Source organism: Athene noctua, chromosome 10 (assembly GCF_965140245.1).
Source record: "Athene noctua chromosome 10, bAthNoc1.hap1.1, whole genome shotgun sequence".
NCBI lineage: Eukaryota > Metazoa > Chordata > Aves > Strigiformes > Strigidae > Athene > Athene noctua.
This window is the reverse complement of record NC_134046.1, coordinates 17,286,670-17,313,931: the sequence shown is the minus strand read 5'-3', so window position 1 is coordinate 17,313,931 and position 27,262 is coordinate 17,286,670. Positions and strand designations below refer to the sequence as shown.

Genomic DNA, 27,262 nt, shown 5'->3' with positions numbered 1-27,262 from the left:
GGCGGTAGCGCCGCGCGCGCCCCCGGCGGGCCCCGCCATGTCCGGCGAGTGGCTGCGGCGGTTGCGGCGGGGCGGCCCCGCGGAGCGGCCCGGGGGCACGCAGGGGCCCGGCCCCAGCCCGCCGCCCGCCGCCCTCCGCTACCGCCGGCCCAAGTTCCTGCGTGGCGGCGGCGCCGACGAGAGCCCGCGGGGCGGGCGGGCCGTGCGGGGCACCGGGCCCGAGCGGCCCCTGCCCTGGGGCGCGGGCTACGCGGAGTGAGTGCGGGTCGGCAGCGGGGCCGCCCGGGAAGGGGGCTTCGGGAGACCCGCGGGGGGCGCGGGCTTAGAGGGTCTCCCAGGGTGTTACAGGGGTTCGGGCAGGTTTGGGGGGACGGCCGGGGTCTGCGGGGGGGTTTAGGGGGCTCTTGGGGGGCGTGAGGGCTGCGGGGGGGGGGGGGGGGTTTAGGCGGTGCCCGGGGGGGCGTTCGCACCCCGGTTCTTCCCCCGCACTGCCCCGCGCCGCTCCCCTCGGCCGCAGCCCCTGCCCAGGCGCGGAGGCTCGGCCTCCCCCTGGAGAAGGGCGGCTGGAGGCAGGGATCGGCCCCTGCCCGCGCCTGCCTGCGCGGGGGGAGCCGCTTCCTCCTGCGGGCACAGCAGCAGAGCAGGGTTGGAGGTGGCGGCAGGCTCTCCTCGGCCCTTCTTCCCTCCCTTCCCGGGGAGGCAGCAGCGTGGGACACACCTGCCCGCTCCCCTGCCTGCATTTAGCTGCCTGCACCCTGCCAGCCGCAGAGCAGGTCGCCATTGCTTGGGACAAGTGGCAGGGGCAGCCCCGAGAGCAGAATCAGGTCAGTTCAAGTATCTCGTCTCCAGCTGCCAGTGATGTTTACACCTTAATTTTACTGCTGGGATGCTCTGCGCCCTGGTTGCAGGGAGCTGCACAGGCAGGGCTCTTCAGCTGTGCTGGGCAGCGGTGGGCAGAAAGCCCCCCCTCGCAGGGGGGAGCAGGGTGGATGCTTGGGGCAGGGGGGGAGTTTCTTGGGGCTAACAGCACCAAGCGTCTATCCCCTTGCTCCTAGAGGGGGAAGATCACGGGAAATCTCAGTTTCCCGTTTTTAAGGGCAAAGGAGATTGATCAGGCACAACTCCAGCCAGGAGCTGTTCCAAAATCCTGGCCAGACCACGTCACGACCCCTGTGGTCATGGGATGGTGCAGTATGGAGAGAGAAGCAGTGCCAGGAGAGCTGTGCAAGGAAATTCGGGGACAAACATTAGCAGCGCTGGAAGGAAAAACAACAGTGGTGGTTTTGCAATTCACTGTGTCACCAAGGAAATAGCACAGTGTGGGCTGCTGACAGGGGCGGCCTGCGGCCAGGGTGCTCCAACACCACTCACTGGTCCCTATGTCCCTGGCCAAGCTTTTCCCTGCTGCACATAAAGGACTGGTTATTTAGTATATCCCTAGCAAAGAGATCCTCGAGTTTGAAAAGGGCGTAGGGAGCATGGAGCTGGAAGGAAGGGGCGAGGTGCAGCCGTTCGCCGCGGCTGCGGAGCACCCAGCCCAGCTGGCAGGGAGCAGGCGAGGTGCAGCACATCCACACGCCTTACCTGGAGCATTTGCACCCCCAGGGTTATCAATGCTGAGAAGTCGGAGTTCAACGAGGACCAGGCGGCCTGCTGTCAGATCTCCATCCGGAGGAGAGAGCCAGGCCTGGAGGAGGATGAGGAATGGCTGATCCTGTGCTCCACGCAGGTACAGCCCCCTGTGCTCACCCTGCTGCCGGCCCTGGTCTGCACCCAAGGGCCCAGGTACAGGAAACACAGGGTTTCCCCATCAGTCCTACATGTCCATGTGCTGAAACCCCTCGTTGCACACATTTAGGGTACCCATGTGCCTTAGGTCTGGCCAGCAAACACCCAGGTCTGCCTGTATGTGCCATTTCTACTTCCGTGGCCCATGACTTGCAGCACTTAAGGTTGCCCAAGCCCTTTACTTGCTGCCTCACCTTTCCTTTACTGTCCTCACTCTGCTTTCAAGGGCTGATGTGTGTTGTCATCACTTGGGGACAGCAACATGAAGCAGGTACAAGGGATGCTCTCACCTGGGAGCAGCTCTGCCTCACCTCTTGTAAAATGGCCCTATCTCCCCTAAAACACAGAAGAGCAGTGCGTGAGGGTGGGTGGCAGCAAATCCAGCTGCTCAGAGCTCAGGTGACTGGCCTGGCAGAGCAGCACACGGGCATCACGTGAATTTGAGCTGCTCAGGAGATTATCTGGTGTCAGGGAAGGGTAGCTGGGATGGAAAAGCCAGGCAAAACATGTACAATGATGTCCTGGCTGTGAGCCTGCCACCTGTTCAACCTCTCCAGCCCTTCTTCCCCGCTGTCCCTCTTCCTTGCTGCAGTTTCTGACCGGTTACTACTGGGCACTGTTTGATGGCCACGGTGGCCCAGAAGCTGCCATCATCGCCTCCAACTACTTGCACTACTGCATCAAGCAGAAGCTGGAGGAGGTTGTGGGAGGCATCACAGAGGCCTGTCCCCCCATGCATCTCAGCGGACGCTGCGTTTGTGATAGTGACCCCCAGTTCGTGGAGGAGAAGCACATCCAGGCAGAGGACCTGGTGGTGGGAGCGCTGGAGAACGCCTTCCAGGAATGTGTGAGTACCCCCGAGCAGGGCAGCACTCCTGCTGCCCTAAGCAGTCAGTCTGTCCCTCCCCGCTGCCCACGGTGGGCAAGGTCTGCAGTTCTGCAGCTCATAGAGCAGGCAGGAACATTCAGCCAAACCTTCAAGCGTGCTGAGATTGCACGGGGTCAGCTCCCCAAGATCTGCCTCGGATCTATTGTATGTCAGCAGTGCTGACCCAGAGCAAAGTGACAGCATCTCTGCTAAACTGCACCCAGCAGTTACACTTCCTTAGGACTAGGTGGTGGCTACTGTCACACCTGTACAGCACATACAAGTTTGAGGTCTCCCCATCGTGCTCCTAAAGCAGTTCTTAGTCAAGCAGCAACAGTTTTGTTGGCTGTACCGAAGCAACATTGTCTTTCGCCTTGCTGGTTTCCCGTGGCTGTCTGCAATCAGTTTTAGTTCTGGATTTCTGCTGGGAGGCATGAGGTAGCAGCAGAAAGCAGCAGCCTGGCTCATGTCACTCTCCAAACTTATTTAAACCAACAGGATGAAGTAATCGGCCAGGAGATGGAAGCTACAAACCAGACAGGAGGCTGCACTGCTCTGGCTGCCCTTTATTTCCAGGGAAAGCTGTATGTGGCTAATGCTGGGGACAGCAGGTGAGCTATAATAAAAGGGGGATGAGAGCTGGGAGATGAGCAAGGCTTCCAGCAGCTTATTTAATCCTGCAGAAGCTAAATGTGCAATCCAGCCATTTCCCTCCTGCCTGCCACAGGACCTGATGGAAGGACAGGTGCTCTCATGCTTCCAGGAAGGGTTTTGGGATTTCAAGGGACTAACGCTGCCCAGCCACAGGGCAGCACTAGGGTGGTAGTGCAGCAGTAACCTCAGCCTGGCAGGTGTTTAAAAGTGGAAGGTGATTTCAAGAGCTTCCTCATCTGACCTTGGCTCACCCTTCCTCTAGCAGTGAATTCTACCATTGTCAGACCAGGCAAGCTCAGTCCTCTGCTGCAACAGTGCAATTGCAATGGAGTTATTTAAAATACACTGGCATTTTTAAATGTTTCTGGGTGCAGAGCTATATTCTGGCATTGTTCTGCCACTGGTTACCCCCTGGCCCACACCTGGCTGACTCTGGGGCTAACCTCAGTAAGAGGAGGGCTGCAGTGACAGCTCAGCTTTTTGCCTCTTCCCCATCACAGGGCAATTCTTGTTCTGAAGGACGATGTTGTGCCCATGAGCTGTGAGTTCACACCTGAGACAGAGAGGCAGCGAATCCAGCACCTGGTGAGTGACTCCTTCCATGCATCAGACAATCCAGCCATGAGCATCCCTCTGGGTCAGAAAGGGCTGGTGGCAAGAGGACCACCAGCTTTTCTCAAAGGCCACTATGCAGCTAGAATGCCATCTGGCACTAGCCAAGGAGGGCTGGGGACAAGATTCAACCAACAGCCTTTAGTATGGGAGATGCTTACGTCCTCCTTGGGATGTGCTTTCCCAGTTCTGTTCTCCATTGTGCTGCTGGGAGTGCCAGTCCTGAGGCAGAAGCCATTCTGGTGCCCTGCTCCACTGAAGCAGAACCTGTCCATCTTCATGCTTTCATTCCCGCCTCCAGGCTTTTCTTTTCCCAAAGCTCCTGGATGGCGAGTTCACACGCTTTGAGTTTCCACGGAGGTTGAAGGGAGATGACGTGGGCCAGAAAGTCTTGTACCGGGATTACTTCATGGAGGGCTGGTGAGTCCTTTCTGCCTGAGGATAAGGTTGTGGCACAGGGCAGCTTTACCGGCTCACAGTGATGGGGAGGTGCAGGGAGAAGGGGCGTGGCCCACTGGCAAGAGCAGTGGGCTTGGCAGTGCAAAGCTGTGCCAGATCAGGTGAACGATGATGCTGTGAGCAGCCTTCCCCATGATGGAGGGACTGGGACTCTGGCAGGGCAATTAGAGAACAACTGAGATGGTCCTTCGGGGATCCTGCGAGGTGGGGCTGGTGCAGAGAGTTCCAGTGTAGTGCAAGTGCAAGCTGGGGATGAAGAGGAGAGGGAAAACCACCTGGGCATTCAGCAAGGGGTCATCTTCACTGCATCTGCTTCAACAAGTCACCTTGCCCTGTCCTCAGTCAGCTGCCTGTGCATGGGGGCACCACAAGGGTTGAATCTCAGTCAAAATGCTTTGACTTGGTTGTACTGTCAAGTCAGATAAATCCCAAATCGATGGTGAATTCTCTGTTCTAGGGGATACAAGATGGTGGAGAAAGCTGACCTCAAGTATCCTCTTGTCCATGGTCACGGGAAGCAGGTAGCTTAATGCTTTACACACTGGGAAGGCAGAGGCAAGTCTGCTGGGGGTCCTCAGCATCCCTGTCACTCAGTCACACTCCAGGGCACTATACGGCAGATTGGGGCTGCAGCACACCCAGTGCTCTGGGGGGGCTCTAGCATGGCGCAGTCCCACAGCTCCCTTCACTAGCACCGTGCTGCCTGGTTAGTGTAAACCAGAGCCCTCCGGAACAGAGGTTGCACCTCCTCCAGAGTACCTGCTAGCAGAGCAGGCAGCACCCCTGAGCCAGCCTGCCCTTTTCTCATCTCCCCTTGCGCACAAGAACTCAATTTCAGACGAAAACTTATTTCAATCAGATTCCACTTTGGACTGTCTCCTCCAGTTCTAGCACTTTTCCCACAAACCCTCGAGGAGAGGCTGAGAAATGGAGCCTGGGGAGGGAAGGAGGCACCAGGGAGAAGCGATGACTGTACACATCCAGTGTCTGCTGGCTGGAGTCAAGCAGAAAGCCCCTTCACCTCCCACAGCACTACAACCTGCATGCCACCCTGTGTGAGCCTGCACAGGCAGGACGCAGGAACAACCACAAAACCACGGATGAAATGCAAAGAGTAAATTTATTCTTGTTACCTCACAGCCTGGGGGATCACTGCAGCAGCACCTGGCCAGAGGCACACAAGTAGGGACACAGGCGCCACAGAGCTCAGTCCTTGCTAGCCAAAAAGAAAAGATCTTGAACCTGCTGCTTTTTCCTGTGTATCCAAGATTTTTGCAGGCGTAGTTTTCCACTGTGCTTTGATCTTTCCCACAGCAGGGCAGGAATCTCAAACATGTTTGGTAAGGTGCCTCTGAGTCTATCACAGGCCTATGTTATCTAAGCAGACATTCTACCTATCAAGCATGCAAAACTAAACAACGCTTAGTACGATATATGTGCTTTTCAACGCTTGAGCGTGTTTACAATCCTCCTCACCAATCTTCTGTTGTATTCCCACACACTCCCTCTGCAAAGAGACAGTGCAGAACCCTCTTTGCCAGGAGAAGGGACTCCTTGAGCCCCCCCACCCCACCAAGTTTTCTTCCCCACCACTCCAAATCAAGAGCAGATGCCACCATGGGCTTCCTGAGGTCTGTAGCATTACCCAGAACACAGGTACTAACTCCAGAGCACACTGTGAGCCACCAGGAGCCTTCCACAGGCAGGCTGTCTCCACACTCATATCAGGCCATCAGTTCTGATCATTCCTCCATCTCTGAAGTCGCCAGGGGCTGTTCTGGGTGGTGCTTGGAGAAGGGTCCTGAAGGCAACACATAGATCAGTCAGGCCACACGTCAGCCTTTAAAGTTGCCACATTCTTGTCTTTCAATACTGTTTTGCTTTGTTTGGGGCCAGGCTCGCTTGCTGGGGACTCTGGCTGTCTCTCGAGGTCTGGGGGATCATCAACTCAAAGTCATCGACACCAACATTGAAGTCAAACCTTTCCTCTCCTGCATTCCCAAGGTCAGTCACAGCACATGGGAATGTCAGAATGGAATTAAACATGCTGCTCCTCCTTTATAGCACCCACCTCTTACAGACCTGGCAGGTCTTAGCTGTGTCCTTTTTCCATTCCCCATCTCCCCACATCATGCTGAGACAATCCCCAGGACATGAATCTAGAAGCACAGCAGCAAGGGGACATAAAGGAGTCAAAGCACCCCGGTCCTAGTTTGTCATCTCTCGGGCAAAGAGTCATCTCTTTGGCCCCTCCAGTACACTGCAGGAATTGTCACCAATTTACTCTTGTGCTTTCCAGGTGAATGTATTTGAATTTGCTCAGCACAACATTAAGGAAGACGATGTCCTCATCATGGCAACTGATGGCCTTTGGGATGTTCTGTGTAACAAAGAGGTGGCCCATGTGGTCAGGAGCTTCCTTGCAGAAAACAGGACAGATCCTCACAGGTAATACCAGCATTGCTGGTGTTTTCCCTTCCGAAGAACCTGGTCAGATCAAAAGCAGGCTGAGATCACTTTGCTTCTAGGTCAGCTCTGGCATGACCAAGCACCCTTCCTCTGATTTAGGGAAACTGCATTCTGATCTTTCCCCATCTTAAAGGAACAATGATAAAGCTGGTGTCTTTAAAAAAACCCTAATATTTTGACAATGTAAAAATCACATTTCAATATTGTTCTTAAGAGAGTAGTGCCATGTTAACCCCAACCTTGCATTTTTTCCACCCACAGATTTTCAGAACTGGCCAAGTGCTTGGTATGCAGAGCCAGGGGAAAGAAGAGAGGCCACCAGTGGATGTTGGATGACAGCCGCGAGGCATCCTACGATGACATCTCTGTATTTGTCATCCCACTGCACAAGAGGGATGAGGACTGACTGTTAGCAATGATGCACAGGATCTCTGTGCCTCCTCCTGTGGTACTATTCAGCACCGATCAGAGACTGAGGGATTTCTGCTGTGCACGTATGCTCCCTTCCAGCAAAACCTGAAAATGCACAGCTGGTACTTATGCAGAAGATAAACATTAGCTGCTTAAGAACATGCAAGAGAGGAACAGTGGGCAACAAATCACTCCTCTTACTCCTTTCTCATTGTTGGGCCAAGGATAAATTGCAGAGGGGGCCATGCAAGCTGAAGGATGCTATTTCCAAGATCTTTGCAGTACAGCAAGACTCAAATTTATGTTTCTAGTGACTCTTTTCCCTTTTTAATATTGAAGAATGAGGATCAGATGCGATCCTACCAGTCTCAAGAGCTGGCTTTTAATCAGACTTGAACCAAGCTGTGTAAAACCAGATGTGTAAGCAAAAGAGTCCCTCGTATCCCTTTGCTGAAACACGAGATGTACTGAAAACCCAGGAGTTGCTGCTGTGACAGCACTCGGCACAGCTGTGCCTGTGGAATGCAGACGCTGAGGCAGTAGCCCCAACCTCTTCAGAAAGTTGCCATTTATAGGCAGCACCCCCTCAACACACAGAAGCTACACATCTGTGTACAGCAGCCTCCTGTGTAAAAATACGTGCCTTACTGTTATTTAAGAGCATTTGAGCATATCAGTATGTAATACAACATACAGATTTCTAACAAACCTTAGTCCACACCACTTGCTAACACTTTTTCTATTCATTCAGGTAATTTCTGACAGCAAAGCTGCTTTTGTAGCAGTAGCACTGACAAGAACTGAAGTGTTTAAGTACATCAGCCGATTTAGTAGAAGAGCTCCAAGTAAAATAAACCCAAGTTTGTTCAAATCTGTCTGCAGTGCTGGACCTCAAGTGCTTACACTTACTACACCAGGAACAGCAGCACAGACAACATGCCAGAGTTGTGCCTTAAACTCTTGAGAATCTGCTTCTCAAGCTGCTCATTAGCCAAGGCAGATTCAAGTTTGGACAAGCTTCCCATCTCCCCAAGGCCCCACTTTGGTTTTCATTATTTGTTACTCAAGTTGCAAGATTCCCTAGTGAGGCAGACAAACCCCAGTGTGTGTTTTAAGTTCCACAAGGATGAAAGCCTTTTTTTTTTTTTTTCCAGGCATCTTACTGCAGTTTTACTCCTGACAGAGGTTTTAACCAGACCCGAGATGGAGAAAAACAGCCTTAAAAAATCGCAGGGGAGTCTTTGCCAAAAAACAGTTTCTCACTACAAGTATTCCCTTAGCAGTGCTACCCCGAGGGCTGGGTGTTGAAAGATGATTTCCTGCAGTGGGAGGCCTGGACCCAGGAATGAGGCAGCCTTCTCTGCTCATGGTTTAAGCAAGGGGTAGAACAAAAAGTTTTTCTCCAGTTTCGCTTTTCCCCCATCCTCTTGAGTTTAACCTGAAAACAACGCACATGGGGTTTTACCCATGTTAACTTGGTGGTAGCTGCCATCCCCCCTGCAGATGTCATACTATGTAGAGATGTACTTGTAATGACCCAAATCTCCCATTACTCCAAACCAACAAGCTATTTCCCCACCTTCCTGCTGAGAAAGGGCTCAGCTCTTCCATCCAGACCACAGGCTTCTGTGAACACCCCTTTACGTAGGGCACTGTACCTCAACAAGCAGCTGTTGCAAGACTGCTTCCCTATCCGAATACATTCCTAGGCAAGAAAAAAGCTCTTAAAATGGACAATTTATGTAGTGATAGCTTCAAAGCATCCAAATTTCCAGTACAGAGCTGCTGACTTTCCAAAGTGAAGGGACTTTTAAAAAAATGGATGATTTTCCCATTCCCCCTTTAAGAAACCAGCAAGTTGTATCACACTGGACAAACGCAGAATTTACAGCACTCAGTGATATCTCTACAAAATATTTATTCATAACAGCCACAACATTGAATTCTCTACATAAGTAGTATTTTGTGACAAAGCATAATTTGACTTTATGTATTTACACTCATCTGGCAGATACCACCTAGGAGTTAAACTCCCCATACCAGGTCATGACCAAAGGCTCACCAGGATCCTAGTCCCTGACCCAAAACCAAGGTAAAGTCTCTTAAAGTGCAAATATAGTCAAGAGGCATTGCAAAAGATACACTGCTGCTTCCAGGTTTGTTCACCCAGTTGCTCCTGTGTCCCCCAGAGCAGGGGTGGGGACATTAAGCAAGGACCTGGGAGCCTCAATTAAAAAAACAAAACCAACTCTGTCAGAGACTAACTTGGAGAATTAGACCCGAAATGTCCCACAGCCCAAGCAGACATGCTCAGCCACCACCACTTATTTACAGGTGGGCTGTTGAGGCCCACATCATCCCAAAGAATGCTGGGAGGACTGATCTTTTCAATGTTAAATCTGGAGGGGGCATGCTGCTTCCTGCTTGGCTTTGCATAAGGTTGGACACTCCAATAGACCTGGGAGTGCTGTTTTTAACGAGGTCCGTTTCTCAGCCAGCTGCCCTGAAGAGCACAGGAACTGCAGTCCTGATACTTTCAGAGAAGCACACATAAGCTGGAAGCTAAAAGCTTTATCCACCTTTCTGGTCTAACCTAGAAACACACGATACTCAGGTTCCTTGACAACACTTGGCTCGTGTCCCTCTTTATAAGGCAGATGGAAAACACCAAGTACTACACCAGCCAAGAAAGATGTCTTTGCCCATGCAGGTGGCAGTGGGCCCTGGGAAGGCATTCAGATTTAATTCTGAACTGAGCATTAGTGCTGTGGTGTGCACAAACCTGCAAATTTAAAAGCCAGAAAGTCACTAATATTCTTAGTGTATGTGTCCTTCTTAATCAGTCCTGTGTTCCTCTTTTCTTAAAAGATTTTGTGCTCCAACCAACACTGCAAGCAGAAGAGAGCTGAACAATGGTCTTTAGACAAACACTCAAACCACATTAGTGAAGAGCATTTTTAGAGTAAGAGCCTTCCAAGTGCTTCCCTGTGAAAAGTAAGAAAAATGGCTGGAGGTTATCTGTTCTCTTCCTCAAGCAACAGACCTGGTAAAACCCTGAAAGATGATTTGCTACTGAACACTAAAATTTAACTGTTAAAATGCATTACAAACCCCAAATACCTGGATGTTACAAACCACTGCAAAGTATGGCTGCTTACAGAAACACCAACAATGGGAAAATAGCACCAAGCAGCCTGAAACACAATACTGAGCTGAAGAGGTGGCTGTGCAAAGTTGGTCAACAGTGAGGACCGAGATAACCATCTCCCTTCACAGTGGGCATCTATAGGTGACGGTGGGGCAGTACAGGAAGAGGGATGCTGGCGGAACAGTATGAATTTCTCTTCTGCATCTCCAACAGCAGGCCTGTTTGGCAAGATCAAAATCATCAGTCTGAGCATTCCCTTCCCTCCTCCAGTCTGGAGGACAGCAACTCACATCCCATCACAGACCTGTGCTGTTAGAAATGACTTGGAACACCTGCAGCAGCATCAGCAGAGGCAAGCCACAGAGCTGGAGGAGAAGCTTCAACCGCAACACCAATCCAGCCAAGTTTATCAGACTGCCTCGTGTGGGCAGTCCTCCTGCCCACTGTCACAGGCAACTGTTGCAGCTCAGCACGAGCTGCTACTTTCAAGGAACCAGAGTGGAGAAATGCTGCCTCCCCATCCACACAGCTCTTAGCACAGCTCATTTCCACTGACAAGGATTGGGGGTCGGGACACTGGGGAAGGCAAGAAAAAGCAAGAGAAGCTGTTCTGCAAGCCAATTGACTTTTCTAGGGAGACATACTCTGAATTATATACAGGGCCCCACAGTTGAGATGAACTTTGCTGTAGCAGGGGAACATCCAGACAACTGACCTAAGGTAAAATGCTCGAGCATCGTTCTCCAGTATGGACTGACACCTGAGAGCAGAGAGAACAGGCCCACTACTGTCCTTGCCACCTTACCAGCATTTTACATTTAGGAGTGGGGAAGCACACACACCTGGGCAAGAGAAAGAACTGACTTTCCAAGCTGTGACCCAGCACATAAAACCAAGTGTGTTTGGAAAGGCAAGAATACAATGAACACCACATTTAAGCCGAGCCTGTCCTGGCCTGCTGGTTCATGCATTTGATCAATGCAACGTTTCAGGAAAAAAAAACAACTGGAAGCAGGCTTGAAGACCAGCCTGCCATCCTTTCTGTGCCATTCGCCCACAAGCCCCTCTGGAGCAGCAGAGCACATCCCTCCCGTCTCTTTGCAGGGGCGTTCCAGGGAGCAGGGCCACAGCAAAGCAGAATCAGCACAGTCACATGTAAGTTTTTTAAAATTCAATTCTGAAGACACCATCTGACAAAGGAAGCATCGCTCTTTCAGGGCCATCGCTGCAAAGCTGCAGGACCTGTAACAAAATGCATGATGAACTGCATGTCAGTTTTATCATCAAAGGGATACAGGTCTAAGCCTGGCGTGGGGAGAACTTAATGGAGCTTATTTACAAACCAGGAAGGGAAAACTGCATGGGTGAAGGTAAACAGCCTAGACACCCCACAATACTGGCCCACATCATAATCTTTAATATCTAAAAGTAAAAAAATATGGCCCATTCCCACTGCCCTCCCCCCCTCCCCCCCAAATATTTACAAGTAAGAACAGCCATGATACATAAGGAAGATACACAGGGCAGACTGTGCTTTCAGTCTCAGTTTGGTTTCTCCATCTTCCTGCTGACAGACTCCTTTATTGCTTGGGACACCGACTGGACCTCAGCAGTACTGTCAGTGCCCTCCAGGATGCTGGCCCAGCAAACAGAAGGGAGGCTTCAGCAAGCTCAGGCAGCGGACAAAACCTGTATGGTTTGCTGCACGCTAAATCACTAAAGAAAGAATAACAGGGTGTATCGTGTATTTACAGTCACCCACTCTTTCGGTGCATGTTCCACTGAAAGAGAATCCAACATCTGCTGCTGAAGTTGAAAACTGTCAGTGTTCACATTTGGCACAGAAGTAACTTTGCATCAGTGGACTGCAGTGAAACCAGAGATCCCAGATGTGAAAAACATACACTTATGGGAAGGAACTACGTGTTCCATCTTGGAACATCAACAGCCTTGTGCACTTACAGAAGGAACACATACAGTTACAGCTTAAAAAATGCCACAAACATTTTGTAAATAAAACAGATTCATTGTTTTCAGAAATAATAGTTGTGTCAGTTCCAACTTCAGCTGAAGCCTGCTGGGCACAGACTGGAAGGTAAGAACATGTAGCATGCCACTTCTGAACATGCTAGGAGGCCACAGAGGAGTCCTCGCAAAGGAATGCGGCAAATAAGGTAAGACATATGGAAACATATGTAGGAACAGGAACACAGTCTAGGAGATCTAGGCAATTCCAATACTGTGCTTGCAGTGACGTGCTGCTGTTAGCAGTATGGAAGTCATGTGACAGCAGCTGCAGTGTAGGAATTAGTCGTCGATAGTTGGCAACCAGAAGGCCTACAAAAGAAGAATGAACCTGTTTTACAGAGCAGAACACAAATCTCTCCTACAGCATTGCAGGAACTGATCACTGCTACCTTCTATGAGCACACAGGCAGAGACTACCAAAGAGCCAGCAATGCCCTCCCAGCAGTTTGAGGTTACAGTCCTTGCTGACACTCAATTGCATTGCTCATTCTCCAGAGCAAGCCAGTCTTACACACACTGAAAATACCAGCTGTGTACGGTGACCTAAAGAACTCATACTTCTGTGTGCACATTCACTTGCTGCTCTGCTTTCATGTGTGTGCTCACATGCTGGCCTGCCAGGTGTGCTGCCCCACGCAGCTACTGCAAGGTAAGGCACAATCAAGGCGTAACAGACAGGGGCCTGTCTCTCAAAGGCGAAGGAAATGGGCACTCAGTGGCACTGAGCCTTCTCAGATTCATTTCTAAAATGGTCATCACCTCACTGAGCTAGGAGGAACTTAAAACACTTTCCTTACCATATTGGAACATGCGCTAGCAAAAGTCATGAATTTGGGATTGAACTGCAGACAGGTTATAGGACCCGTGTGTTTCCCATCCAGCACAGCCACCTTCATCCCACTTTCCCCATTCCAAACATGAATCTTCCCATCCTCTGAACCTGCAGGCAGGAGGGGAAAACAAGATACACAAGATACATTTCAGAGGCCAACAGAGAAAATGTAAAACATAACCTTTTCTGTCAGAAAACTGTAGGAACAAGCATGCCTCATCTTCATAGCTTAACCTTAAAAATTCTCTAAGTATCACTAGGGCATTTACAAAACATCACTCAAGTTCACACCCCTGTAGCCAAACATATATATCTTTGCACTGCAAAGTCTCAACTACACAACACAGTGCAACACTATTCTGGCAAAGAGGTTAACAACTACAGGCACCCAGTGGAAAAGGAGAGCTGACACCATCCAACTAAGGAAGACTGACCCTTGCCAACTTGCACCAATGTGTGAGGCCAAAAGCTGCGTGTAAGAGTCATTGTTCACACAAGTTCTCAGTTCAGACACAGAAGGAGATAAATATTTCACGTGGTAGGCACACAATCAAATCAAAGGCTTTTGACTGAAGGCAACCATATTTCAATGCACTGTGCCAAATACCAGAAGCCTCATTGCAGATGTCAACACTCCACATTGCTACAATGGGACAGGTTTTTCACTTTAAAATGGCATTTTGCAAACTCTGAGGCTGGGCACTTAATTTTATAATTCAATTCTGTTTTGGTCTCATTTTAAATAGGACTCCAAATAAAAATGCAAGGTATTTTCTTCTGCTTCTGTATTTATATGTATGACCTTTCAGGAATGAAAAATTAAGCTGCAAAAGTCACAACTTAGCTATATGTAAAAACTGAACAGAAATTAATGTTTCGGAACTTCTTCCACTATAGCTTTCATTTGGAAGAGCACAACAGGAAGGTAAATACATCCAATAAAGTGCTCTCCAGAGACCGACTAAACAAAGAATTCTGTCCACCTCCTTTGCAATCAGGAAGTTCTCAGCCAGAACAACAAAAAAAGTTTTGACAAGACCATCACTCATCCTGGAAAAAATGAGGATCTGGATACCAATTACCACAAAGTTAAACATATTTGATGTACCAGCCATATAAGTAAGAACAAAAAGTGCTAGGAGAGAGCAGCACCACACAGATGGGTCTGATGTGTGTTCACGGGTCCTGTTGGGCAGCAGAGCCTAGCAGAGTGACCGAAGTGTTCACCTTGGGGTGCCCAACCTGCAGCACCAGGCTTCACAGGAGTTGCAACTGCTTTTTGCCATTCACTTCACTCAGGAGTCCTTCCTGCAGGGGATGAGGAAGGGGACCTGGGCCAGAGGAATCATACGCTGGGAGCCTACTGCTTCTATCAAGAGGAAAGCAGCTTATTCCACAGACATGGGAGTTTACAAGGGCCACCTGAACAAAATGCAGCTGCCCCAGAACAGGAACATCCGAGAGGTGTACAAACACCCCAGGCTGTGAGACCAATTGCCCAAGCACAGGCAGGTGCCTTGCTCATCAGACAGTGGAGGGCAGGCCACAACATACAGCCCCAAAATGCCTAGAGGCAGCCAATGAGCACATCCAAGCCACAGCATGAGGATCACTGACAGAAATGATTCCACACATTACAACAGTTTGCCAGTTTCTTATCTTTTTTGGAATAGCATTCAAATATAAAGGAAAAAATAAGTCTTCTTGCAGGCTTGTTTACATTGCAGTCTAGGAAATACAGAGTAAACTAACAAAACAGGAAACTGTCAATGCAAAGAAAGCTTACAGCTGCATGGTATTATTTAAATACATTCTGCTTCCCAACAGACACAGCTTTAGTCCTACATAACACACCTAATTTCAGAGCACTCAAATTCTTTCCAAGAATTCTTACCTATCATGATGAACTGAGAGTCTGGTGTGAATGATGCCTCCAGCGTGACAGCCTTACTATTGTTATAACCCTATGGCACAAAACAGGAGAATATGTAGTAGAGAGTGTGTCCAAAGTCATCTTGCAACCAAAGGGCACCTGCTCCCAAAACTAACACCAAGTTTCAAGAAGGTAACACAAACAACATGCTCACCCCAAAAGTATGCAGGATAGCTCCTTTAAAAGCATCAATCAGTCGAATGAACCCTCCATTAGTCGATATGAGGATGAGTTTGCCATCGTTACTGAACTTCAGGCCTGTCCACTCACATGTTCGATCATACTGCATTTTAAACGTAGCAAATGGCCCCTTCAAAGAAAAAATGGGAAATATGATGTAGACTCTGTATGCATTGCTGCTAACAAGAGTCTGCTTTTAACCTTAGCTCAGCAAAAGTAGTTTAAGATTTTTCAAAAGAAAATCTTTAGTCCTAAGATATCAAAGGAACATGTCATGGCAAAAACATGTCACTGCATGTATAAGTTTCAAAAAAGTATGAATCCACAGTTCCCACAGCAAAAAAGAGCCACAGTACCAAATACCCAACAGTCCCATACCCTATTACATTCAACAGCAGAAATTAATTTAAGGTAGAATGAAGTTTTCAAACAAGGCTGCTAACTGAAGTTAGAGAAAGAGCTTGAGCCACTGTTATCATCATCTGACTTTTTGAAAACCATGGAACTAACTATTCTCAGTGCTTAGCCAGTTCAGCTCCCACCCAATTAGTTTCTTTTGAAATTTTCATCCTTGAACATGAGTTTGGAACAGGTTAAAGAGTTAGCAGAAGTAAACTTTAACACTGGTTCAAGAGCGAATTGCAGGAATTAGTGACATCACATATCCCTTTCTGCATGTGAGATGTGTCATTACTGAAAATGAGATGCCAAGCAGGCAACCCAGACAGTAAGCTAGAGTAAAGAAATCCAGCCTCTGAGCAGTGAGTTTAGACTACTTCTTGCAAGCTAAAAAGTGTAAAAGTGACGTTAGGGTAGCTCACCTTGTCAAAAGAACGGAGATCATAAAGCTTCACCATTTCAGAATTAACTCCAGCAGCAAAAATCAACCCTTCCGGGTCAAAAGAACACACAGGCTTCCCTTGGAGATGCATTAAACCCTAGAAAAATAGAAGTAGTTAAAATTATTTTGCGAAACTGATGCTCACATTTCGATCACTGCCCCTTGAGCCCACTGTGAGCACAACAGCAGCCTACACGTGGAACAACTGAATTTCAATTGTAAATATTGAGGTTTTACAGAGGTTCAGAATTCAGCTCCTCGAAAGCAACTCTGACAACTTCAGGTCATCATATGGAAATTCCAGTTTGCTGCAGTAACAAAGTTTACATTAGAACAAATCAAGACCTCCTTCGAGCTGTTATCCACTCAAAAAGTACCCAGAGAGCGAAGGATGATGTGGCTGTATTAATGCCAACAGCACCACAAAACACTGCTGCTGGCATTGATAGCAACGCTCTACCAATTACGGTTGCAAAAGCGGGGAAAAAAAAGAAATCTGAAAGCAAGTAGAAACAGCTCCAGTGAACACTGCTGCTGAACTTTCTATGCCTGTCTAATGACAACTCATACCTTCTGGCAGTCAACAGAACTTACATACTGAAACTGACAGATTACTATCAGTGCTTATTTTTAATGTTAACTTTTCCTTAACTTACTTGAAAGGACTTGAGGAAATTTGGTAAAAGCCACCAACTTATACAACTTTCTGTATCCTGACTGGCAGGTGTATGTGTTAGCCAAATGTCTTTATGTAACTGTATGCACATAAATAAGAACACATCTTTGATTAAATCAACAATACATTAAAGAAGTTTCTGCATTTTGGAAATACTATTCTTCTCTAGAGAAGTCTAGAGACTTTACTAATTCTCTCTTCTTTCCAATTTAGGTCAGTTTTCCCTGTGATACCTGAAGGCTAGGCAGTAAGCTAGTGAATGCTGAGGGCCCCGGCAAGTGGGGTATCTGGTTTCCCGACAATATTTCTAGGCACTACGGCTGCCACCTCATGGGCAAATTGAAAATTACGACTAACACTTCCTCAACCAGTTTCCCAAACTTTCTTGGCTGCAGCTTCCAGCTACAAGTCCTAGTTTCACTATTCTTACAAGTTCAGGCATTAGCATAAATCACAGAATTGCTACTGAGTTTACAATCCTATCTGTAGCAACTTTGAGACTGAGATTCATGCCAAGGGAAACTTACACACTGGCATTAAGGGCATACTCCCAATGAAGGGCAAAATTAAGATTTCTTGTCAGAAGAAGCCTGGGTTTAAGACAGATAAAACCATTTTCTAAGACATGTAACCTTTTCTTCCTTTTGCATTTACACCATCTGGAATAAGTAAATAGCCCCCTGTCGTATGCATAATGGTCCCAGTGAGATAGGAATATATGAGAGTACACCACTATGTGTCCAGACATAGGGACAAACAGCTCATCACAAATAAACAGATGGAGATTCTACTTCTAGTCTTTCATTCCTGCCCCTGCTGCCAGCTCCAGTACTTTTCTCAGCCCGCACAAGCCTGCTTCCACTAAAAAGAGTACAGTAAAGTATTCCAGCTATATAAATAAATAAATACAAATAGGGGTTTTCCTTGCTAGAAAGTTAAATCTGCTCATCACAAACAGGTCTGATGAATAAACAAAGGTGATGCAAGGAGGGAGTTGCTGTGTTACTTTAGATAATCAGTTTCTTCATCAAATGTAATTGCATTAAGACATCAATTTTAAACAGACACTGAACACTCATATAAGATGCATTCCCAACCCAGGAAAGATGCCGGCTAAGAGAGAACTCTCTCTGTATGGGGTAGCAGCCTGATGAACAAAACTGATGACACCCAGCTCTTCTCTTGTTTCATCAGCTGTGGGTGTTATTTCCTGCTCTTCCCAGCGCCTCTGCAGAGACACAGGGGAAAGCGAGCACTGTTACACAATGCAACACACATTTCGCAGAGATTGCTGATCGAGGCTCCTTCAGCATTCCAGGAAGGTGTCAGCAGTAAATCAGTAGCCTACATTTCTGGCAGTATTTTTGTTTTATAACAAACAAACATCCATTTTTCATCCTTCTAACTGAAAACACAACACAATACGCACATGATTTTTATATCCTACCTGGCAATTTGGAGAGCGGAGATCCCAAAGTCGAATAGTTTTATCAAGGGATCCAGAAATAAAAGTATCATCCACTGGAGACATTGAAAGAGCAACCACTCTGCAACACAGAAGACCATGTGCATAAGAGACACACAAAAGAAGCAAATGGAGCAACACCTACCTGATAAACACAAATAACATACTCAGAACAGGTTTCCCTCTATGTTTGCCTTTATTATCATATACACAACTCAGAGTTGGGCCACCACCTCAGTGAATGGCAACTTAAATTAGTCCTTGCTCCTTCTTATATAGGTATGCTCAACCATTACATCATACAAAGTCCACCTTAATTTCCCATGATGTTTCGATTCTCTATTCTTTCAGTGATCAAAATGTCCATAAATTTCCATCGGTCAGCAAGTCTTTATTGTTCTTGTCTTTGGTTCTGCTCCTGATCACATTGTCTATCGGTCCATTTTAGGGTCAAGTCATCCATCTTCAAACAGCTTCTATTTTCCTCCACCTTCTGCAACCTTTTTTCATTGTTCTATTTAGCACTTTTAATTTCTAAAAAGTTAATCTTATAACCTTTAAGAACCTTTAAAAACTAGACATTTTAATTATCACCCAATTCATATCTTATGTGTATATCAGGTAAAATATTATAAATGAGCTTAAACAAACTAAAGGTTTCAATTCGTCTATCATTATCTACTGATTAACTAGGCTGGGTTTTTGGCCAACCATGGTGAGGGCTATACATGGGACAAATGAGCAGTACAGCATGGTTCCATGACTTCAAACTATTTGAACACCTGCATCCTTACAATAGCTTACTAGTTTCTAGTATCTTATTCAGAATCACAATGATCATTAATTTCTTATTTCTATGATATCAAATATTTATCTGAGTAATCATTAAAAGATATTTTAATCTTTTTCTTAACACTACCCCAACAGTTGTGTACAAGTTCATAATTCCCATGAACAGCTTCTACAAAGCAAAAACCAGAGTGAATCAAGTGTAATGTAACTCAAGCTCATTACAATCATTATTTCAATTTCTGTTGTATTGCCTCCAAGCCACATCTCACCTTTTTGTATGCCCCGGGAAATATCGAATGTATTTGTTGTCATGCAGGGAGAGGTACCGGATTGTATCTGAAAACATAAACAAACCATAAGTTTTATTATACCATCAACCCAACACTGTAAGTGGTCACACAGCAAGCTTGCTCCCCACAGCAGCAGCAATCTTGCCACAGTAAGTAAGTCGGGTCATTTGATTTCAAGTCAGACTTTGAAACTGAATCAAGTTAGAAACAGACATAAAACAACTTGGTTTCCACGGCAGAACTGGAAATGAGGCACCAGGAAAAGATACTTCCCACTGTCTGAAGTCATATTACAGCTTAAAGTCAAACTGTCATGTGATTTATGCAAGTTAATTTCAAAGTTGCTAAAATTTAAGTACCAGTAGGTTTTATTCCATCACTCTCACAAAACTGAGTGTATCAAATTTACAAAGTTGACATACTTTTTTTGCTATACAGCATGAATCTTACTGTTTTACATACGTACACATCCAGCAAATAAGTCTCTGACTAAACAGTAAGCATAGGAATTGTGTGAATTCTAGTATTTAGCCAAAGAGAAGATAAAAACATGAACTTCAAAGCCAAGCAAGACCATTAAAAAGCAGCAAATCTCTCTCCTTTTTTTTAATCTGACAATCAACAGCTTCACACATTCTCTGCACTTAGAGCAGCTAAACTTTAAGAGGACGACAGAGGAGTAATCTAAAGCTTAGTCCATTTAAAGCAATTTTAAAAATATATTGAATAAATCAGAGCAGCATCACAACATTTCTCGAGTGGCAATTTTATACTGAGTATAGATGAACATACCAAGAGTAGCTCAGAATTTTGTAAGATGCTGTTGAGACTTTCTCCCAAGATTAAAAGAAAACCTTGTAAGAGTAAACAATTATTAAAGCACAGAAGCTACTTTTTAAAATCTTTATCCATCTGAGCAATGAAATGTGAAGAATACAAGTTAAACCTCTGATATTTGAAAGCAGCATCAGCAAAATCACTTCTCATACTAATTAAAGAACACTAGTTTAAGCTGTTACTGGATGGAAGAGATTTGCATTATGCACCTGCACCATACAAGAGACTCCGTACTGCTGTAACAACATCTTGCTGAGGCTCCAAAGAGAAACTGAGGGAAAAGGACATTTTTGCTTTTGTCTCAGAAGAACAAGAGCCAACAGGATGCAATACACACAGAGCATTTTAACACTCATAAGGGCTACTGTGTTCAGAGCTTTCTGAAAGGTTCATTCAGCAAACTTTGTTTCTGTGAAAAAATAGTCGTTACCATTTTTGCCTGAGGTTTCACATCAAGCTGAGATGAGAGTTCTAGACTGCTCTCCAGTATCTGACAAGAAAACTAAAACTGATTGATCAAGCTGGAAACATGATGCTGGTGACACACCATTCTGAAAGGCTCTAAGTGACCAGAGGTGACTATCCAAAACATAAATCCCCAACACCAGTGCCACACCCCATCATGGCTAGATGCTGATATGGTTCAAGCATGCTGTTAAGATATCTCTATTTTTTCCCCAAAAGAACTGTCATTACCTGATTTCCAAAGTATCCGTGTAGAATTTCACCTTCCTTTGCTAAAGAGGAAGCACTGGGGAACTCTAATCCTTTGTGATCCTTTTTGTTGGCAGCGCTCTGTCCCAGGCAAGGCAGTGGCCTGTACAGTTATCTCCTGTACCGGGTGGTATCATAGACCCTCAAACTGTACAAACTACTACCTCAGCCTGGAATCAGGCAAGACGAGCTAGGTTCAAAGGTCTTAAGGAAGTCTTCAGAAGTCAGTGGATTGGTAGCAACTCCAACACATAAAATGCTTGGGAGCAATCGCCAGTACTCTTGTAACATGTTCATGGGTTAATTTTTCCTCTGGATAACTGCGTAACAGGTTAAATACAATGCACCTAGTCCAAGACTGCATGCATTACAGACTACAGAGTATCTGGACTCCCACAGAACACCCTGCTGGTTTTATCAGGCTTATGGTTTGTAATAACAACAATTACTTTCACATTCTACCTCTTTTCTTCTAATCAAGTATTTATCATAATGCTACCCTGCAGGATAAAGACTCTTAAGTTCTAGTTCCTCAAAGGCTTACCTATGCTTTTAAACAAAAACCCACAACTGAAAATGGCATTAAAAATGCTTCATTAAATTGTTAATTGCTGCACACAGAGAATGGAAAAACATCCCCTTCCTTTGCAGTTGATTTGTGTGTGTACCAGACAAAACTACAGCATTTAGCCCACCTTCTGGCCACATGCTCCTTCTACCTCATTTCACACATAAGAAATTAAGGCACAGAGGCTGACTGACAGCACTGGTATCAAACAGCAAAGTGAACAGCAGAATCAAGAACTGAACTTTTATCACACCAACAATGTTTAATCCCTTAGTTATTGCAGCAATGAATAAAACTCACGTCAGCATGCTTAAGGGAACACCACTGAGTTGTGCATTTGAGTTGAACATTAATTCCTCTGTCTCTGACAGCGCATTTATCACTGAAAAGTTTCTATAATTTTTTCCCAGCTCTTTAGATCTGTTTATCCAGGCATGTAGTTTTAAGTGTAAGGAGACAAAATATGTTCAACTCCAGTAAATCACTTACCATCTATTTTGTTGGAGCTGTACACAACAGTGTTGGCAGCATGTGTGTACCTGATGAGGTCCACGCCATACTTCTTACTGTACAGTGTTCTCTTTGGTCTGTCAGAAGGAAGCAAAAATAATTGCACTCATTGCAACAAAATGCTCAAAACGCAACTCACCACATTAACAAGGCCTGTTTTCATTGAGATACTGCAGGATTGTTTCAAGTAGTCAGATGTTTTTATACAAGGTAAGAAAAGCTTCTGTATTTGATTTTCAAACAAGCACCTTGGTGCTTTTTTCAAGACCATCCCTAGGCCTGAGGAATTCCCTGTAACACCTGCAAAATGCACTTATTTGTCTCCTCCAAAAATTCTTTTTACAGTAGACATCATGGGAAAAAGAATATGAGGAGCTAGCACAACGAGCCCTTAATGTCAAGCAGCACTGCCTCATCACTCCCATGTCCATCCAAATCCCTAACCTATCTGCTACTTATTTTAGATTAAGAATAATTTGTCTTTTTGTTCTATATTACTTCAAAACGTAGAACAGTGTCTCATTCAGAATAGGTCTTCTCAGTATTAAGACACACACAGTAGTCTATAAAAGCAATGCTAACACAGGGACTGTCAAACTACTGGAGAATTATATTCTATCTTAAAGACTCACATAACATTTTGCTACACAAAGACATTCTAGTGAGAGGAAAGCACATACAGAACTGGATTTTTAGGGGGTCTGGTAAGCAAGTGATGTACTGCAGTATGATAAATTTAAACTGCAAAAAACTTAGAAATATCTGGTTAACAAGTGTATCTTGCAGCAGCAGCACCTGTTCAAGCAGTGCAAGGTCTCCACTACCCTCCTTCCACCTTTTTCCTCAGCTGAAGTAGCACAGAGGTTTCAAAGCTGGGCAGTCAATCAACAGCAATACCGAACAACACCAGAAACAATACAGTCTCTTCCAGCAGTTATTTTTAAGCCAGAAATTCTTAACTATGGTTATTACACAGGCCCACAAAATATTTTACCAGCAAAACCCAAAGACAACAGCATGGGAATGGAAGCAAACAGGAGTGGTTTACATCAATACTGCTGCCAAAAGAAAAGTTTATCAGACTACACCCTCAGACAAGGCATGTATAAAATGCTCAACTTTTTCCTTGTTTTCATTAGCCTCAAACTGACACACCCAAACAGGAGCATGAGTTGAAGACTTTTCATATCAGAAAACAGACATTCATTCTTAAAAATTCTCAAACAGCAGAAACCATAGGGCTTCCACTTCAAATGAACTTGGTGGGGACAAGCTTCCATTAGCTGAAAGCCAATGCAGCAACTGTAATTAAATCCCATACATCACCTCTTCCGCTCACACCAAATCTCAACAGAGTCTTCCTCAGTTCCTCCAGTAGGCTCTTAAATCAATTTTCAAATGCAAACACACTACAAACTGAAAACACTGCATCAAATGTAAATTTAGACACCAAAATTCTGTAACATTATACCTGATATACTTACCCGTACTGCGCACTCTAGTTACTTCAGCTATGCTGTTGATCACATTGGAAAAAATTAAAAAAAAAAACCACACAAGAAAAAACCTCCACAAACTTCAAAACATACTAAGACTCTCATGCCTAGTCTGGCTCTTCCTCATCTGTGAAAAGTTTAAAGTTTAGAAGCTCCATTCAGAATAAATGAAGATACACTGGGAAAATAAAGATCAACATATGGACAAAAGCACATTTACGAAAAAGAAGGAAAGAAAATGCTCCTGTTTTAAGAAAGGTGAAGTTTTTGTGTAAGTTGACAGAAGCAAAAGCATGTCACTTCACACAAGACAAACCGCCTGTTCCCAACCATTTAAAAACACAAACAAGAAAACTAAGTTTTTCATATTTTTTTAAGCAAATCACAATCACTAAATGTAATTCCAAGTTTAACCTTAATCTATCCAGCTCACTTGCAAAGAAAGAAAAATGTTTTAGAAGATGACAGTGAAATCTTCTATAAAGCTGATAGAAAACTTCATCACTGAAGGTGATAATGATGCTCATGAAGTCAGTCAATTTTTTCAAGCTCGTTGCCTAAAATCAGAATATACATAACAAGGGAATCTGTGTTTCAAGGAGATGATTTTGTCCTGTCAGCCCTTGGCTACACATCACTGTTTAAACTGTCCTGACACTTTCAGAAACTGAAGTTCACTGAGATGAGCCTGGTCATACTGGTAATGACTCTTGTAGATGTTATGGCTCATTTTGGTATGGCAAAACAAAGCAAACTAGGTGATACTTAGGTACAACCAAACACAGCTGCCTTTGAATTCTACCAGCAGAACTGCTCGTTAACAGGGGAAATAAAACCTACAAATTTTGCCACTTTTACATGGGAAAAAGTTTTAACATTCAGGCCATTTGATTAAGTAGGGTATCTTATACTGAACCCAGCAAGCAGGACATTTCCTCCTGGCTGTTATATTCATTAGCAATGACATATACAAGAAGGTGAGAAGGCCCTTGAAATGGTGGTTTAATTAAGAAAATAAACTATAGTCCTGAAACTGCCGAATTCCACCACGTCACAACAACGATCTTTCACACATTTGATTTTTCAACTCCATATGAATCTCTAGTGACAAAGTAATTCACACCTAAAACATTCCAGGTGAGAGAAAAAAAAAAGTCCTGCATCCCTAGATACCTCTAAAAATCACAGTTATGCTTTAAAGTCAATTGATGGTACAGGAGAAACTTTCAAATTAATTTTCTAATCACTAGAGAAATGCATCCTGAAACAGGGGTTACCTTGATGAAAATATTCTCACTGCCCTGTAGCACTGCAATAGCTAACCATCGATCTTCTACATTCAACTTAATTAAAGCAAATCCTGTGACTGTAAAGCATACATCAGGACTCGATGGAGATAGGGATGAAAGGACCAAATGCCTCCCAACCCATCAAACTATTCTTTATAAGTTTGAAAACGGAAGAGCAATCAATACCTAAAAGCATTAACGCCACTCAGTCCTTCTACTATTGTAAACAACTAGGATCTAGAGTACAATCCATGGTAGACACCATAAAGTTACCTATTTTTACATAAATAAAAATTACATAATTTCAGAAGTTCACTCTATCAGATGGGGAACACCAACAACTTTAAGACATAAAGCAAGCAAACTAAATAGAAGTGTAAAATAGCATACAATAAGCGGTCTACAAATTAAGAGAACATGCAGGATGCAATCTTTCAAATACAAGTATGCTGCCTTGGTCCTCTTGAAAAGCAGGAGAATTAGGAATTCCTGGTGTATGCTTTACTAGAAAATATACACCACACATCTACCTCCTGGTACTCTCAAGCCATTTTTTTTTTTTTCATTCCTGCATTACCCTGTCCTTTTTATTCTCTTTTTTTACAATACACATGTTCGGTTTTCTTTCACTTCCTGTATGCAATGCTCTCTAGTCTTGACTTAGGAAAAAAATCACCTCATATTACATCTCTACATCAAGAAGCACATGAAAATTAAAACTTAAAATTTAAATTAATTTAATGCAGCCGAATGCATACTTGTACCAACTGAGAAAGGTTTTAATGGAATAACAACATCATTTGGCTCAATTTGTTCCAACTCTCATAGAATACAAATGCATTTTGTATATGTTCCAAGACATCAGCTGCAAGTGTTACTGGTTATTTGCACAGTTTTATCCTCTGAACAAGAGCACCATATCTCAAGTGCTGTGCAAATTTCTCGGGTTTTATCCGTAAAACAAGTTCATGTGATCAATGAAAGAAGATAAACTAGACAACTCTGTTCAGTGAGAAACACACACACCTGAATTCACTACCCTTAAGTATCAAAAAGTAATAAACACCTTGCTTGATTAAATATAAAGTCAACGTTTGAAGACAAATGTAAATCACACCTGTATTTTAACTATGCATTACAGATAAAAACGCAATTAGAGACACGGATTTAAGGCCCTGAGGACCACCTTTATCCACAACGTTCCCAGACACCACTTAGGAACTAGGCTTTAAGGAAAACACCATTAAGTTTTTAGAAGTTATAGTATGCACACACCACGCCATCTTCACTTTTTGGCTTAAAGGATTTATCCATGAAGTTACACTTAAATTAGGTTGTTTAAAATGGCACATCTCTACAGTGCCCACACAATTGTTTCTATTTTAATTAGTTAGACTTAAGCCCAGAGAAGCCCGAGAAGTCAGTTTGCGTATCTGTAACAACCCCGAGGCCTGGAAACGTGGCCAAACTCAGCCCCTTAAGCTTAACTTTCTCACAGCAGTGAACTCTCTCACACTCGGGAAATTACCATCACTTGCTCCAGCCTACTAGAGATAACAAGCAGACACCCGTAGTGCAGACAAAACCATGCTGCTGCTCCCACCTCTGCGCTCCACTTTAGCCGTTTATAATACACACACACACCCCGCGCCAGACATCGCTGCAGTTCCACTTACAAATCTCTACTTAAAAAAAAGCAGCAGAAAAGCTAAAGCTTACCAGCCAGACCTGCCACCTCCTCAGCGCAGTCGCACCGGTGCGGAGCCGGGCACAGCTTCTCCCCGCAACGGGCGGCTGCCAAACCGGCGCCCCTCACAACTCGCCCCGCTCCAGAAACTCCCCCAGCCCTCCCGAAGGCAGGCACCCCCCTCCTCCGGCGCGGCGGCGGAGCGGGCCGGGCCGGGCCCCCGCCACTCACTTGCCCTCCTGGCAGTCATAGAGAACGATGGAGTCGTCGTCGCTGCTGGAGATGACGGTCTCGCCGTTGGGGCTGAAGTCGAAGCAGTTGATCTTGTCCGAGTTTTCGCGGAAGACCTTGGCCACGCGGAAGCTCCGCAGCACGTTGTCCGTGAGCTTCATACCGCCGCCGGGCCGGGCCGCGCCGCGCCGAGGGCGGCGGCAGCGCTCAGGGAAGCCGGGCGGGGCTCCCGGCGGCGGCGGGAACCGACGGGCCGGGTCTCGCTGGGCGGCGGGGATCGGCAGAAGGCGGGGACGGGCGGCGGGCCGCGGCGGGCAGCGCCCTCCGGCTCGGCTCGGCCCGCTCAGGCCGCGGAGAGGCAGCTCCTCCTCATTGTGTCCGCCATCTTGCTGCTCCGGGAATGGCAGAGGGCGGCGCGCGGGGCACCCTGGGAAGGGGAGGGGGGAGCGGGGGCGCGCGCTCGGCCGCTGCGGGGCGTTGGGGG

At 45.8% G+C, this 27,262-nt stretch overlaps 2 protein-coding genes across 4 annotated transcripts; one reads left to right on the top strand and one right to left on the bottom strand.

Moving 5' to 3' along the window:
• The first annotated feature begins 34 nt into the window (after positions 1-34).
• On the top strand, positions 35-8,877 carry PPM1M (protein phosphatase, Mg2+/Mn2+ dependent 1M). 3 transcript variants are annotated; one of them, XM_074913810.1, is made up of 10 exons: positions 35-255; positions 1,606-1,729; positions 2,381-2,635; positions 3,155-3,267; positions 3,811-3,895; positions 4,224-4,342; positions 4,839-4,902; positions 6,278-6,385; positions 6,681-6,829; positions 7,112-8,877. In XM_074913810.1, exons 1-10 carry the CDS (start codon positions 38-40, stop codon positions 7,254-7,256), a joined length of 1,380 nt encoding a protein of 459 aa, XP_074769911.1. In that variant the 5' UTR covers positions 35-37; the 3' UTR covers positions 7,257-8,877. The 3 variants fall into 3 exon arrangements, with proteins under 3 accessions (XP_074769911.1, XP_074769913.1, XP_074769914.1); XM_074913812.1 differs by having other exon boundaries at positions 118-255; positions 1,606-1,785; positions 7,112-8,876; XM_074913813.1 differs by lacking the exon at positions 35-255 and adding an exon at positions 720-824 and having other exon boundaries at positions 1,606-1,785; positions 7,112-8,876.
• Positions 8,878-9,159: 282 nt separating this feature from the next.
• Positions 9,160-27,171, bottom strand: WDR82 (WD repeat domain 82). Its single transcript, XM_074914076.1, has 9 exons — positions 26,779-27,171; positions 22,055-22,152; positions 19,426-19,492; positions 18,347-18,446; positions 16,204-16,320; positions 15,357-15,512; positions 15,164-15,233; positions 13,235-13,377; positions 9,160-12,746 (listed from the first exon to the last, which is right to left on the bottom strand). Exons 1-9 carry the CDS (start codon positions 26,937-26,939, stop codon positions 12,717-12,719), a joined length of 942 nt encoding a protein of 313 aa, XP_074770177.1. The 5' UTR covers positions 26,940-27,171; the 3' UTR covers positions 9,160-12,716.
• Between the last annotated feature and the right edge of the window lie 91 nt (positions 27,172-27,262).